Consider the following 16,035-nt stretch of genomic DNA (forward strand, 5'->3'; position numbering starts at 1 on the left):
ACATTTTCACAACTGACAGCTTTGAAACTTAATTAAACTTAGTAGTCGACTAGTCAGTGATTGTTATTTCAATTAGTTGATTATTTCTAATGTACTTTCAGATTTCTTTTCATGAAGAGAATATTTACGACTTAAGTGTACTATTGATGAAAAACATAAATAGTTAAAGGTGGTATGGACGATTTTTTTCAGCAAATTTGTTATCATATTTCCTCGTGGCGTGGATAAATCATTTGTCCTGTCACGTATCAAATCATAAAACGCACCTACCGCTCACCTGCAGCCGCGTCAGGCTCGTCCCCACGTTTCCGCGTGCCTAAGCGCATGGATCTATCATAATATAGTTCCCTCAGTGTACGGGGCAAAATGAAGACGGAGAAAGACAGTTCGAGCTGACGCAGAAGGGGACAGAAATCTACGGGAGACGAGAGATGCGATGCGCTCCGTTGTGCTAATAAACAAACGCACGTGTGTGTTGTTTCAGTCCGCACGGGGGAGTGCGCATGCGCACTTCCGCCTGCGTTCTCAAATCGCCGAAAAATCGTCCATAATTATAGTATTAATATAAAAAGGTCTGTGCTTTAAAGTCTGTATAGTCCAGATAATAATTACAATTAGACAAAAATGTATTGTCATAATTATTAATGGAAGTACAAGTAAGAAGTACAAGTATATACCCCACTAACTATGTTCATCTCGCTTTGGCCTCAAACTGCGCTGTTCCAATTAGCATCTTACATCACGTCATATATTATGCCTGTCTAACTTTCCTTAACTCATTATTACTTCCCAGAGGCCATGCCAAACACTCATTCAAGACCATTCTAAACCCATAAAAAGTTAGAGGAAACAACATCAAATTGAGTTTCCACTCCGGTAGCCACGTACGCTATGACTAAGAAGCAATCTAGCAGAAAATTCACAGATTTAAAATATAGTTTCCTCATCTGCCCTGTAAAAATATTTGGTCTGGAAGGTCACGATGGCCAGTTCAGATCTCGCTGGAAGACAAACAGACTGTCGCGCGTTCTCATTTCCCAGCAGAGCTCCCCTTTACAGCAGAGTAGCTGGATTTGAGATAAAAGCCAAATCCGGGAGATAACAGCTCAGATATTCACTGCTTGCTGTTGGACGAGTTACCGTGGCAACATCCAGAGGTAAGAAAGAGGACGAAGTAAATCTCTGTTCGGGAGCCCAAGGAATGCAGGTGAAGTTTTCCTCCCTTTTATCTTTATGGGTTAGATAAGAACTCTAAAATTAAAAATTGAGACACGTCACGCTATATCAACAAATTACACGTATTGTATAATGCAGAGTATCACGATGATGCGGCTTGTAAAAATGGAGTAGGTTATAACATTCAGAGACCTTTGAAGCAAGACGAACTTTGTACATGGCAAATTTAAACAACGTTTTACCGACTTCAAGGCACGTTTTACATGAATGAACTCTCACCCATTCACACACACATTCATACACCAGTGAACGCAGACACTGGGGTTACGTGTCAGTGGCAGCGTTCACCTGAGGAAACGAATTGCACCGCCAACCTACCAAAAATGTCTCTTTGAACAATGGATTTTTAATGTATGATGTAGTTATTTTAGATACACGTGCAAATCTTTCATCAGTAGTTCAAATCTTGCTATATTTTAGTTATAATAGTCTTTTTGATCACATTTTGGCTTTCCTAGTCATCTAAGATTGTTTGATTGTACAGAAAACTTGCAGTTATCAAGTTATTTCCTTGTTCTTCGTCAATGAAATATTTACTGAAATCCCACTGTCCAAATTTGAGCCACAATCAGTCAACATTTGATAGAAATGACCACCTTAGAGACATGCTGCCCATCTAATCATTACAACTACAAAACATGTTCAAATCTGTGTACTTTAGTCTCAGTCTTAATTGCTAATATCCCACTTCACGGACAAAATGTTAACATAAAGCCTAATAAATCACACTTATGCACAGGTGCCATGATAATCTGTGGTATGGATTCTGTATGTAAATGTAGTAAAGGTTTCATGGCTCGAGGGTCCTGTATGTTACAAGGCAATGTAGGAAATGGAAAGAACTCTTATTTTCAGGCTTACGTTTCATTTCCAGAATTATCCATAATCAAGTAAAATTGTGTTTTTTCCAGAACGCAATCAGCGAGGAGTGAACGTGAGGGTGAAATGACAAAAGAGAAGAGACAGCAGAGACACTAGTTTTGGCTTAGGAACTAGGACAACTCTGCAGCGCTGTATCTAAAATGCAGCGAGACGGTGAGGATTGAAAACAGCAGCTTCAGTTTCGAGAGGGATTTAAGATAAAATAGCTCAAAGTCAGTCCTACCTCTAAGAAGCAGGTCCCGGCTGATGTGTTCTCTTTTATGGAGGCGTTGTAGAAGTTGCTGGAGAAAACGGGTGTGTTGTCATTTACATCCTGTAGAACAATGTCCACTTTGGCCGTGGAGGACAGAGGAGGCCTTCCACTGTCCGTCGCCACAACAGTGATACTCGGGGCTGGTTCGGACTCAAAATCCAGCACCGTCGCCGTGGTTATGATCCCTGTGACCGGGTCGATGGAGAACCAATCGGCGTGTGAGTTCTTGCCTTTGAGGAGCCTGTATCGGACGTCCCCGTTGGGTCCCTGGTCTTTGTCTCGAGCCGTGACTTGGAGGACGAAGGAGCCCGGATAGACCACTTCTGGGATGGTTTGTTTGTACGATTGCTGGTCGAAAAGTGGAGGGTTGTCATTGACGTCCATTACCTGGGAAGATAAGGAGTACAGAGAATGAATACTAATGTCACACGTGTATATTTAGTAGTGTCCAAAAATCAAGCAATATAGGACAATATTTGACGAGCAAATCATTTTCTTGCAGTAATTAAAGGTGTTGTTACTCAACTCTTGCTTTGTAATGGAACGTTATGAAGTGCAATACAAACAAATTAAGTCTTCATTTTGCTATCCATGTTGTTTATACACTCAACTGTTTTAAAAGTACTCAAACATTATTCCAAACCACCTCTAGGAGAATAGCTCTCACCTGTATCGTGAAGGAGGACTCTGCTCTGAGAGGAGGCGTCCCGGAGTCGGTTGCCATCACTCGCAGGTCATACGAGTCCCTCTCCTCTCTGTCCAGCATCTGGTCCACATAGATCAGGTAGATGATGCTGTCTTTAGTGGTCAGGGCGAACTTCCCGTCCCCGCCCTCCAGGGACACGTTGACGTTAGCGTACTCCCCGTAGTCCGGGTCAGTGACAGAGATGCGGGCCACGTACTGTCCCGGTTGTGCCCCCTCCGAGATCCGGGGAGAGCCGTCCTCGCTCAGGAAGATGATGGTCATGGTGGGCTGGTTGTCATTGTAGTCGCGGACGTGGATCGTCACAAATGCATTGGTCACCTGTGGAAGAATGTACAGAAAATCGCTCAAGCATTTCCCTCCAATTAGCATTAGCAAGTCCTGATGGGGGCGCGTTTCGCCGTCTCGGTCTTCCCAACATCACAACGAAATTAAATCTAATCCCCGATCCTGGCCACGTAGACTTGGTTTGTTTCAGTTCTGGTCTGCTGTCTAGTCCAGGTTTAGTTCAATGTTTAGGCTCAGTTAAGTCTGACAGAATCAAACCAGGTCTAAAGAACTACAACATTAAACCGGTCCAGGAACTAACCAGATTTAACTGATACTATTGTGTTAAACCAGGACTGACCCATAAATAATAAAAGCAAATCACTGGCTTCTTGCCCTGGTTTGCTCCTGTTTTACTCTAGATTCAGGTGCATTTACATTTGTATTACATTTGATTTAGTTGTGGTTTGGTCCTGGTTTGGTCCTGCTTTAGTCCTGGTTTAGCCCCAAATTTGTCCATGTTGAGTTTTGAGTTTAGTTCTAGTTTAGTCCTAATTTTAATGTGTTATTTGTGCAAGTCTACGGGCAATCTTAGTCCTGATGTAGACTTGGTTTGGTCCTGTTCTAGTCTAGGTTTAGTTCTAGCTTTAGTTACAATTTTGATGATGAGTTGTGTGCAAGTGTGAACACAAACCGGAACAAAAAAATACCCTAAACCAGCATTTTTATAGTTCATGCCTCATTGCTGGATTGTGCCCAGTTCACATCAACTTAAAATGCAACCCCTGAATCCGTCAAAGCAACACTGTGTTTGGAAATAGCGAGGTAATGCATTCAAATGGATTGTAATTACCTCTGGGTGACTGGCATTGTCCCGCGCCTGCACCACGAGCTCATGCACCCTCTTCAGTTCATAATCCAGGGGTCTGTTCAGTGTGATGACTCCAGACTTCATATCCATCACAAAGTATCTGTCTGGATCGCTCTGACGCCTGTTAATTTCATACAGCACCAGGCCGTTATCGCCTTCATCCACATCTGTGGCAAAAACCTATGGAAACAGAACAAAACAGTAGACTAAATCCAAACCTGAGAACAGTGTAGAGGTGGGATGTATATCTAAAAATACTCAATTAGAATATCAAGTACATCATCTTTCATAATACAAGACTATTAAAAGACCAGATTAAAATTAAATAATACAAACTTGCAGAGTATTTCAAAAGTTTTAAGTGATATTTCTGCATTATTGTGGTTAATTTTATTCCATTCAAGAACTGAACCTCAACCATGAGGTTTTTCTGATGAACTGACATAATATCTCTGAAGATATTAAAATAAGCAATTTTTGTCAATTCCGCCCACCTTAACATGGATTCAAACGCCAATGCTAACCTGTAAGATGCTGCTTCCTTGTTGAAGACTTTCTGAGATGATCGCATGGTACCGGCTTTGGTTAAAAACCGGTGCGTGATCGTTGATATCCGTTATGGTCACTTCCAAACTCATAGATCCCATTCTCTTGGGCGACCCTCCATCGTACGCCTCCAAAACCAGCGTGAACGCCGACCGCTTCTCCCTGTCCAGTGGCCCATTGACCACTAAGTCCAGGTTCAACACCTTGTTAGCGCTTCTCTTGGTCTCCAGTCTGAAAGCTTGGCCCACGTTGCCTTCTCTGATGGTGTACCCTTGCGTCGTCAACTGGTCCTTGTCTGCGTCCAGAGCAGGCTCTAGGTGGAATCTTGTCCCGACTTGAGTGTGTTCAGGTATCTTGAGAACGGCCTTATTTTTGACAAACACTGGCGCATGGTCGTTGATGTCGTTGACAGAAATCGACACTTCAATCGTCGTTCCCGTCATAGTAACAGCGATGAAGCTATAGTGGTCTCTTTGTTCTCTATCGAGGCTCTTCGCCGTGGTGATAATGCCTGTCGTTTCGTCGATGTAAAGGTCGCTGCCCACGCCCGTCCCCTCGTGGTCCGAAATGAAGTAGAGGGTCGCAGTTTCTCCGGCAGGTAAGCCGGCACTTATGTCACCGACTATTGTACCCGCCGGCTGCTCTTCATCAAGCTGTAGCTCCAGTGCCCCGAGGACCACTGAGCTCTGGACAAGGACAAGTACGACATAGAGATAAACGACTGCGCTCCTCCACCTCCAGAGGCCCAGGCTCACAGGGGTGCGTGTGACCCACCACCGCAGTCCTGACCCTGTGCTTGTTATCTGCATGGCTGGGTCCTGTTACACCTATGGGAAACACAAAAAGAGAAGGAGAAATACATTAGATAAATTACTCATTTATTTCAGAACCAAACATTGTGAGATCTACATTTTTAGGGATCAGTATTTATCGTGTGCACGGTGCTTGTATTGCACTATTCTATTACATTTGTAGTATGTTAATGTTAAAGTTGTACATGGCTGAATAAATATTAGCTTTTACACATTGTACATTGTCCTTTGTAGTGTTTATATATTCCAGTTTATGTCTTATGTGTGCAATCTTTTGGGATTTTTATGCTAAATCCTAATAATAAAACACCAGTAGCATAAATTGGTCTTCAATATTATGGTTTATCGCATATTTTATGAAACAATAAACCGTATTTCAAACTTCAAAAAAGGTTGCAACAAAACAGTGGAATCACAAAGCTCATAATATGCTTTTTATACACTCTTACAAATATTTACTTCCTTCTCAATGTCCTTTTGAGTGTGAGGTTATACTGCCCAGATTATATAATACAAGATACCTTATGCTGAAAGTTTCAACTTCGTCCTCATAAAAATGTATATTTTGGAAAGAGCTGCTGCATCAAACATTTAAGAGCATGAAACGGCCCAGATCTGTCCACAATCCAGGCAGGATTTAAAAGACTCTTAAGACACATCCATAAACTATATGTAACAGAAAATATGCTCTATCCACCAGGTGAGAACAAACTTAATGGGAAAAGACACATGCAAATCCAAAAGAAAACAATTACCATGATAGAAACTTGCATCAGGATTTACAGTATATACTTCCACTGCATAATAAATGATTACACACTTACATGCACAAGAGGAATGCATGGGAAAATGGGCCTATAGCTGCTTTTATGGGAATAGTTGTCATTTAAGACTGCAATTTTAGAGCCCATGTTCCAAAAAACCTAAATCATGCATGAAACCATATTATAGAAGTACCCCTGCGCTAGTGTTAAATCTTATCACGGAGATTTAATTAGGAGCTGCTGTCTATGAATCGACTGTCCAAAAGTGCTGTATTATTTAGACCTATGTCATGTTGTTAACAGCTTGTCATGTTGAATTGAACAGTTTTTAAAATCCACTTTTTAGCACAACGGCAACATCTGGAACTTCTTGCATGTTCAAACAAACAGCAATAATTATTAGCAAATGGAACCCGACCGAAATTCAACTACTTTACCGTAAAACGTCTAAATTATTCACATGACTCCACAGCCCCGCGAAACTCTCACGACGTGCATTGGGCTCTCACGTTGCGTCTTGATTGGGTGCGCAAATATTTATGATACACTCCAAATGAGAACAACTGTTTATGCATATCGCTTGGTATTTATAATGGGTGATTAATTGGGCACATAATTCTGTGAAACATCCCGCAATATGGCGAACCATTCAAACTCATTTCTCACAATTTACAAACTGAAAGACGCATATTTTCAACAAACGTCATCGTCAATAATAACGTCGGTATCTCAACGTTAAGGAATGCGAATGAGTCTATTAGCTGATATCTGTGGCTGAGTATCAAAGCTGCACATGTGCGGAGCAGGCAGTGGGCCAGTAGCAGAGATAGGAGCTTGAGGAGACAGGTTGGGAATAGATGGAGGGCGCTGGTCGTTGCTTATATTCAGTTCAGACAATCACTCCCCCAGCGACAGTATTGTGTGAACAGTTAACTTAAGGAATGCCAAGAAAGGAAGAGAAAAAGAGAAAGCAGACAGGCCTGGAGCGGAGATATTTAGCTGTACTGCCGCTGACATATTGGTTCGCTTTCAGTTGGATTTACAGAGAAATTATGTTATTGGCAAGTAACAAATAGTGCGAATAGTATGAGCGCAATCAAGCGCCTCGGATTTATTGATGTTCTGCAATTTTGCTTGAGTATATAGTCAGTGCAGTAATGGTACATTGGAAACACTTTATCCAACTCTTGGTCTGGTCCAAGCATAATGCAATACCCTTTTAGACCAAGCACTTTCCAGCACTTTTTATAACAGATCCTCGAAAGAAACATAAACAATAACTCATTTTTTACTTGGAAATGTTAAATGTTTAAATGTGGGCCTAACAAAATAGAAATGTCCTCAGTAAAAATCAAAAGCATATTTCATTTTTATGTGTGTATTGTCATTCTCTTATTTGTGAAGAAACAAAAAAACTCTATCTACGTAAGGGTTTTTAATAGTAGCATACTTGCTATAGCAATTAGCAAAACAAAAGTGTATATTTTGAACGGGAAGCTGAACTATACTTGTACTTTGTACTAATATTTGTTTGAGGAAACAGAACTCTTGATGAGTTGTGTGTGCACTTGAGTAAAAGTATTGGTTACTCTTCCCACAGCGACACGGCGGTACAGTCTTTGGAAATTCAAGAATTTGTGCAAAATTTGTGTGAAAATTCGATTACATTAAGTCATGAATCATAAATCATATTTAAATACTTTTTATGTCCATTCTGGTAATAATTTAACTATATACTTATTTTGTCTGAGGACCTCAGGGACCGGCCTCCTGCTGGTGCCCAGACTTAGGACTAAACATGGACCGGCCTCCTGCTGGTGCCAGAGTCAGGACTAAACATGGACCGGCCTCCTGCTGGTGCCAGAGTCAGGACTAAACATGGACCGGCCTCCTGCTGGTGCCAGAGTCAGGACTAAACATGGACCGGCCTCCTGCTGGTGCCCAGACTCAGGACTAAACATGGACCGGCCTCCTGCTGGTGCCAAAGTCAGGGCTAAACATGGACCGGCCTCCTGCTGGTGCCAGAGTCAGGACTAAACATGGACCGGCCTCCTGCTGGTGCCAGAGTCAGGACTAAACATGGACCGGCCTCCTGCTGGTGCCAGAGTCAGGACTAAATATGGACCGGCCTCCTGCTGGTGCCCAGAGTCAGGACTAAACATGGGGAATCTGTGTTTCAGTTTTATGCAGCTAAAATCTGAAACATTCTTCTTGAAGATGTGAGACAGGTTCAACTCCGACAATGTTCAAATCTAAGCTAAAAACAGTTTGGCTACTCACCTCTGCAAATCCTTCCCCTACTGGGAAGAATGCCTATCTTATGTTAGCTTTACATCCCAATAGGCTTATTAGCCGCTAAGTAACCCACAAGGTAAATATAGTTCATTTCTTTATTTCCCTGTCGATCCATCTTGCTCCTGACCTCAGCCTCCTGCAGTAGTTTACGAGGCCTGCGAGGAGGAAAGATTAATAAAGGCTCCTCCTCCTATGGGACACTGAGGGACACTGATACAGGTCCTGCTGCTGCATGGGGTGAAGGGGTGCACTGACCTCCACATCTGGTCTAGACGGGACGGTTGCACTCCTACACTCAAAGCAAAGGGGGAAACCGAGTTGAGATTGGACGAGTCTGGAAACACACCCTGTATTGTTTGTACTGTTTGTGTACTTGCGGCGCTGTCTGAGTGTGAGGCCGGGGAAAACACATTGGGTTGGATGAATGTATTTGGTGTTTTATGCTGGAAAGAAAGACGAAATGATGGTGACGAGAGGGGAAAGTCTGTTTGGGTCTTTGGAGATTGCACTTTGATGAGCTAAAGAGCAGGCCAAGAACGTACAGAAAACAATAGAGCAATGCAAAAGAAAAGAAGGGAGATTTTGGTCCGAAAATCTAAAACATATTCCCACAAACGTCCCAAGACAATCAATCATGCTATAGATTAATCCAGACTGACCATTCTGCCTTATTCCTCCATCTTAAAGGTGCACTATGTATTTTTTCTGGTGAAAGGTCAGCCATGTGTCTCCATGGAGATATTCTTGCTTTACTAGAATGTTCCACAGTATAGTATTGAACTGATCCATCTCCATAAAGACAAGCGGGGGATAAATGTCAGGTCAAGTTACAGGCCAGATCTGTAGAAAAGATTGAGCGGGCTTGCCTCTCCACAAACCTGACTCTTACGTAGCCTGGAGCAGTCTCCATGGAAATGCTGCTCCTTTGGCAATATCCACAACATGGCATAAAATATATCTATCTCTGTGGATTATGATTAAGTATGATTAAGATAATGAACTTTCTCTTTCCGTGGAATCAGGGGGGTGACTTTCCACGTTCCAAAAGTCACATACTGCTACGTGAAGCAAAAAAAAAAAAAAAAAAAAAAAAAAACTAAAAAACACCATTATCTAAATAAATGCAAGTTCAAAGTGTTTAGAAAAGCAGATTTTTTTTAACCGAAAATCTCCTTCAGTTTTCTATACATTTTCAGTTGTGTCAGTCATTCATTTTGTGCAATGTCCCAACTTTTAGGAAGTGCTGGGTTTGTGCCGTCAGTTGAGTGATTAATGCTCCTGGCGATATATCCACCTTGTCATCAAAGAGCAGAGTTTTATGGATGTGCAAATGATTGGAATATAAAACAGGACTCTGCCCAGAACGTGTGTAATGTCTGTAGTTCTGTGTGGGAGTGAGTGCTTGTATTGATGAATGCACCGCGCGGCTGCCATCTGTCTCTGCCAATGAACAGTCTGCCATGACGTCATCCATTCTCCACTGGAGCCGTTATGCACAAGACTCCAAACAATGGGCCGGTGTGGACTGGAGTGACAGCTGAAGAGATACTGATGAAAAGAGGGTCCGGGTTTAAATACTTTTCCTAATACACTCAAATAGTCTGTTAAGCAAAGGGAAAACAAAGCGGCAGAGCAATTACAGTACGAGACTCTTTTCTTTATTATTTCCTGCAAAGTCTATGTGTCAAACTACACGCTTTTACGGACCGTGTGATTAAAAAGAACGAAGCTGATCATTGACAATTAGAAACGACTGAGTCTCGTCATTGATTAAAATGCGATAAATTGCACGGCCTTCTCAGCGATCACGATTTAGATTTTATTAAAGCTTTGCCATTAAGAGCAAATCAATGCAGCTCTCTGTTTCTTTAAGAGTTTCCACTTCACTGTGATTGGCTGAATCTGGCGTCTAATTATTCAGGATCACGACAGAGGCAGATCAATAAAGTAGACAGCATGTACTTGTGGTCAAATTGATTGCATTCATGTTTGTTTAAAGGTAATTTACCAGATTTTTAACTTCTTAAAAACACGGAAAAGCAGCTCTCATGTGTCGCTCACTTACCTAATGTTCTAAATATTCCCCACGATGACTTTAGAAGCACTTTTTTCCAATCTCAGGCCAGTGCGAATCCTGCCGTCTTGGTAAAGCTAGCAACAACTAGCATACTCACAGTGCACTTCCTGCTTCGCATTGAATAAAATCCTCTATAATGAGATGCAGACAGCGCACAGTGAACTAATTTTCACCTGAATAGATTCTTTTACAACATACTGGGGCAAAATAGATTAAAGATATCGCTTACAGCCTCTTTAGGTCATCAACGTTTCAACAGCTATTTAAAGTCATATTAAACTTATCAGTGCATGTTCACAACACAACTAAATAAAGTCCTCTCACATCATCACACAGATGGAAAAACAAAATGCGAGTCAGGCCCAATCTGAGAAATGTGATTCATATTCCCTGTGAAAAGATAAAGCCCAGTCCCACTGAAACTAGTCTGAAACTTGCTGTGCTAAATGTCAGATCCTTATGTAACAAATCTCTCTTAATTAATAATTTTATTTCTTCTTATAATCCTGATTTTATGTTTTTAACTGAAACATGGCTTGACAAAAACACAGGAAATGTAGTTCTGATAGAATCTGCTCCACCCAACTTTAAGTTTGAATCAGAAACACGAGAAAACAAAAAAGGGGGTGGAGTCTGTGCTGTCTTTAGAGATGAAATAATTACCCGCAGGTTGTCTTTTGGGGTGTTTTCATCATTTGAGTATGTATCCTTTAAAATGGAGCTAAAACGGTCTCCATCCATTCTCTTCATTGTTTTATACAAGCCTCCCCAGCACTGCCAAAGTTTTATTGATGATTTTACTGAGATGCTTTCAGTCATATGCACAGACTTTGATGGTTTGGTCATTACAGGTGATTTCAACGTGCATGTTGATAATATTTGTGACAGAAACGCTAAAGAGCTTGATGCTGTCCTTGAAACCTTCATTCTTACTCAGCATGTGAGAGGCCCCACCCACAGCAAAGGACACACTCTAGATCTCATAATTACAAAGGGGGTAAATATTTCAAATGTTAATGTGATCGATGTTGCTCTGTCTGATCATTTCTGTGTCTTCTTTGACCTGTCTGTTTCTCCCAAACCTCCGGTTGGTCCTGCAGTTGTTCAGGGGAGACACATAAGTGATGGCACAGGTGCACTGTTTATGGAAATGATAAACTTTGAAAATGTCTCATGTTCTAATGTAAATGATTTGTTGAACTCTGTTACATCTAGTGTTTTGAATGTTCTGGACACCATCGCCCCTATAAAGGCTAAAATGGTTAAAAATAAGCAGAAGGCGCCGTGGAGAAATGATGATTCGGTCAGGGCACAGAAAAGGGAGTGCCGCAGGGCCGAACGGAAATGGCGCAAGTCAAAGCTCCAGGTTCAAAAAGAGATTTACAAATAAAAGCTGAACATGTACAACCTAATCTTATGTAGAACTAGGGAAAGATATTTTTCTGAAATAATTGGAAGCTGCAGTAACAACTCGCGTGTCCTGTTTGCCACAGTAAACAGATTAACAAACCCTCCAGCTCAGCTGCCGTTAGAACTCATTTCCACATCCAAGTGTAATGAGTTTGCATTATTCTTTAATGACAAAGTTCAGGGCATTAAAAATGCTATAAATCCCACAATGCAAAAAATTACCCTAAAACCACCAAGACACTTAGAGCTAACTCACTTTGCACCAGTAACTGACAAAACTGTCAATGAGATCATCACCAGTCTGAGTTCATCTACATGCTGCCTTGATGTGTTACCCACCAGATTTCTAAAGTCTGTGCTGAACAGTTTGTTAGCACCATTCACTCACATAGTTAACATGTCGCTTCAATCTGGAACATTCCCAATGTCTTTGAAAACTGCGGTCATAAAGCCTCTCCTAAAGAAGAGCAGTCTTGATGCCGCAGTACTGAGTCATTACCGGCCCATCTCTAATCTGCCATTTTTGGGCAAAGTCCTTGAAAAGGTTGTTTACCAACAGCTCACAGATTTCCTCTTAATAAACAACTCATTTGATGTTTTTCAGTCAGGTTTTAGACCTCATCACAGCACTGAGACTGCTCTTGTCAAGGTGACAAATGACATCCGCCTGAACACTGACACGGGCAAAGCCTCAGTCTTAATTCTGTTAGATCTGAGTGCTGCTTTTGACACTGTCGATCATGGGATCCTCTTACAGAGACTAGAGGACTGGGTGGGCATCACTGGCACTGCCCTAAACTGGTTAAGGTCCTATCTGGAAGACAGGAAGTACTTTGTTGAAATTGGTAGCTGTGTCTCAGACCACATGACCCTGACCTGTGGAGTGCCCCAAGGGTCAGTCCTGGGTCCCCTTCTGTTCAACCTCTACATGCTGCCGTTAGGTCAGTTGATACGCAGTGAAAATGTGTCCTATCACAATTATGCAGACGACACTCAGATCTATGTTTCACTATCGGCAGGTGACTATGGACCAGTAGATTCACTCTGTCACTGCATCCAACAGATCAGTTTGTGGATGCAAAACAACTTTCTCCAGCTGAACTCAGACATGACTGAAATAATTGTTTTTGGCCCACAGAAACAAAGAGAAAGTGTTAGCGGTCACCTCCAGAGTCTCGCTCTAAAACCTACAAACCAAATTAGAAATCTGGGGGTAATAATGGACTCAGACTTGAACTTTAATAGCCACGGCAAATCAATAACATCAGCAGCTTTTTACCATCTAAAAAACATTGCCAAAATCAAAAATATAGTGTCAAAACCAGATTTAGAGAGACTTATCCATGCGTTTGTCTCCAGTAGATTAGACTACTGTAACGGCCTGCTCACTGGTCTCTCCAAACGAGTTGTAAAACAGCTGCAGTACATCCAGAACGCTGCTGCTCGGGTCCTGACTAGAACCAGGAAGTATGATCACATTAGTCCTGTTCTCAGGTCTCTGCACTGGCTCCCTGTGGCTCAGAGAATAGACTTTAAAGCAGCTCTGCTTGTGTACAAGTCTCTCCATGGCCTAGCACCAAAGTACATCTTGGATATGTTAGTGCCATATGAACCATCTCGGACTCTGAGGACCTCAGGGACCAGCCTCCTGCTGGTGCCCAGAGTCAGGACAAAACATGGGGAATCTGCATTTCAGTTTTATGCAGCTAAAATCTGGAACAGTCTTCCTGAAGATGTGAGACAGGCTTCAACTCTGACAATGTTCAAATCTAAGCTAAAAACAGTTTTGTTTAGCTGCGCATATGACTGAAAGGATTTTTTCTTTGCACTCTTCTCTTTTGTTTGTGATTTTATTAGTTTAGAAAATCAGTTGGATTGATAATTTTTAATTTAGTTAATTTTATTGTATTTCTGTTTCTGTAATTTCTTTGTGATTTGAATGCATTTTTCCTGCTGTGAAGCACTTTGAATTGCCTTGTGTATGAAATGTGCTCTACAAATAAACTTGCCTTGCCTTGCCTCTCATTTAACTAAAATAAGTATAATAATTCATAGATTCTTGTTGAATTCTACATAATCTCCCATGTATGACGCCGGTAGCCTTTAGCCACTACGTACACTTTCTCCTCTAAAGTAACAATAAATAAGTTAAAACGCGTGTGAATGTGCGCACCTGCCGAACATGTGTGCGTTCCGGGCTGTGACGTCATCATTGTGCGACCACCACACAGACCCACACCAGTCTGGGCTCCAGTGAGTCTCACCCACATAATATCTGGCATTGCACCCCCATAATCTCCTCCACTGCACACAACCTCAAAGCCTCAGAGACACACGCCTCCTCTAAGAGCCTTAACCATATAATAGCAAACTTACTGCTTTCTATAGGCTGTGACTATTTGAAGTAATGTTGTCTGAGTGTCTGTGTAAAGACTCGAGGGAGAAAATGTTACCTCAAAGCAAAGCCAAAGGATCAAAGTCCTCACAAGAGCTGCCTGGTAGTGGAAGATAGCAATACAGAATATAGACAGGGCAGAATGTTACGCAATTAAATATACCTAAAAAGTAATAACTACACAGTTCATTGTGACATAAATACCACAACAAATTGTCCCATTAACAGCATTTAACATGTGTACTTTGGCAGAACACATGGACACATTTTGTCTGTCCGTATTTGTTAAAACTACGTATGATTATGTCCAAGCTCTATTTCCTCTTCTTTCTTTAATGTCTTGGCGTGCTTTTGACTGCTTTCATTGAAGTTGTGTCACACTACACACTTTCAAAATGTACTTCAAGAAACAATTAAGTGAAACTATTAGACTAATTCATAAGTTTTGCAACCGAAATGTCAATAAGACTGATCAGTTAATCGAATTTGAATCCAATCGAACTTGATTCTAAATGTCATGGATCAGCTTTTTAATCGAAAGTCAGTGAAAGTGTGTTGATTGGAGCATAATTCACACTTTGGAGGAAGAAATCAGACCAATGTTTACGTTAAATGGTGGAAAACGTGGATTAAAGGATTAAAAGGTTTGGTTTACTGTGCGTTCATGGAAATAAAGCTTGAGACGTTAAAAAATGAGCACGCATCAATAAAAGTGCAAAAAGGTACAAATCAAAATGATCAAATACAATGGAAAAACAGTATTCTGGTATACCAGCATATCTTAGAGCTGATACCAAAGGAGCAAAGTACTTTTACTTTGTCACATTCCTCCAGTGTTTCCTATCCCTCCTGTTACTGCCCCTCCCTTTTCCCGCTAATGGTTTTAGCAGACACAGTTGGGCTCGCCACACCGGCCGTACCCGAGCCAAAACGGACCAAAAGAGTCACGCAGTTTCAGCTAAAATGGCCATCGCAGCCGGGCCCCGTCGCAGGAATGTTTCCTGTTCTTTTGCAGGACAGAGCGCAGAGGAGCAGCTTTAGTTCTTCGGTGGTTTGGAGGTTTTGGCAGCGCAGTTACAGAGCAGCCAGAGACATACAAACTGCTGCTAAGGAGAAGGCTGGCTGGGCATCTGATTGACAACTGAGACAACAAAGCAGTGAAAGGAATACGAAAACAACTCAAGGCTTGGAAGAAGACATGATAATCAGCAACTAATATCCATTCTTTTTCACCATAATGAAGCATGTCAATTGCACTCAAACCTTTCAATGCTAGTTTTTCCTGTTCTTTTTCTTTGCGCAGTATGTCATTTGAATCCCTCTCGCACAGTTTAAGCGGAAAAGTAAATATTCTTTGTTAATGGGCCACACCGTGCTGCCGGTAGCTTTGTTTTCCCAACTTTTTCACCCAGTCGAGTTCCAGAAAGAAAAAAAATCTGTAAAAACATCCTCGTAAAAGTCACATTGTTTGGCTTTTTCCGCAGTCAGAAACACAAAAATGCGAGAATGCGAGCGAAAGGCAAT

General features: G+C 41.6%; 1 protein-coding gene across 1 annotated transcript in view; it reads right to left on the bottom strand.

Moving 5' to 3' along the window:
* dchs1b (dachsous cadherin-related 1b) overlaps positions 1–5,579 on the bottom strand; it is an 89,689-nt gene extending 84,110 nt beyond the window's left edge. Inside the window, exons 1-4 of the mRNA XM_072445937.1 lie at positions 4,737–5,579; positions 4,195–4,392; positions 3,039–3,395; positions 2,342–2,758 (exon numbers count right to left, since the gene is read on the bottom strand). Coding sequence (XP_072302038.1) covers positions 2,342–2,758; positions 3,039–3,395; positions 4,195–4,392; positions 4,737–5,567 — 1,803 coding nt within the window. The 5' untranslated portion in view covers positions 5,568–5,579. The remainder of the gene's footprint in view (positions 1–2,341; positions 2,759–3,038; positions 3,396–4,194; positions 4,393–4,736) is intronic.
* Between the last annotated feature and the right edge of the window lie 10,456 nt (positions 5,580–16,035).

The sequence above is a fragment of the Eucyclogobius newberryi genome, unplaced genomic scaffold (assembly GCF_026437365.1).
Source record: "Eucyclogobius newberryi isolate DKJ021-1_F unplaced genomic scaffold, fEucNew1.0.hap1 SCAF_15, whole genome shotgun sequence".
NCBI classification, from domain to species: Eukaryota; Metazoa; Chordata; class Actinopteri; order Gobiiformes; family Gobiidae; genus Eucyclogobius; species Eucyclogobius newberryi.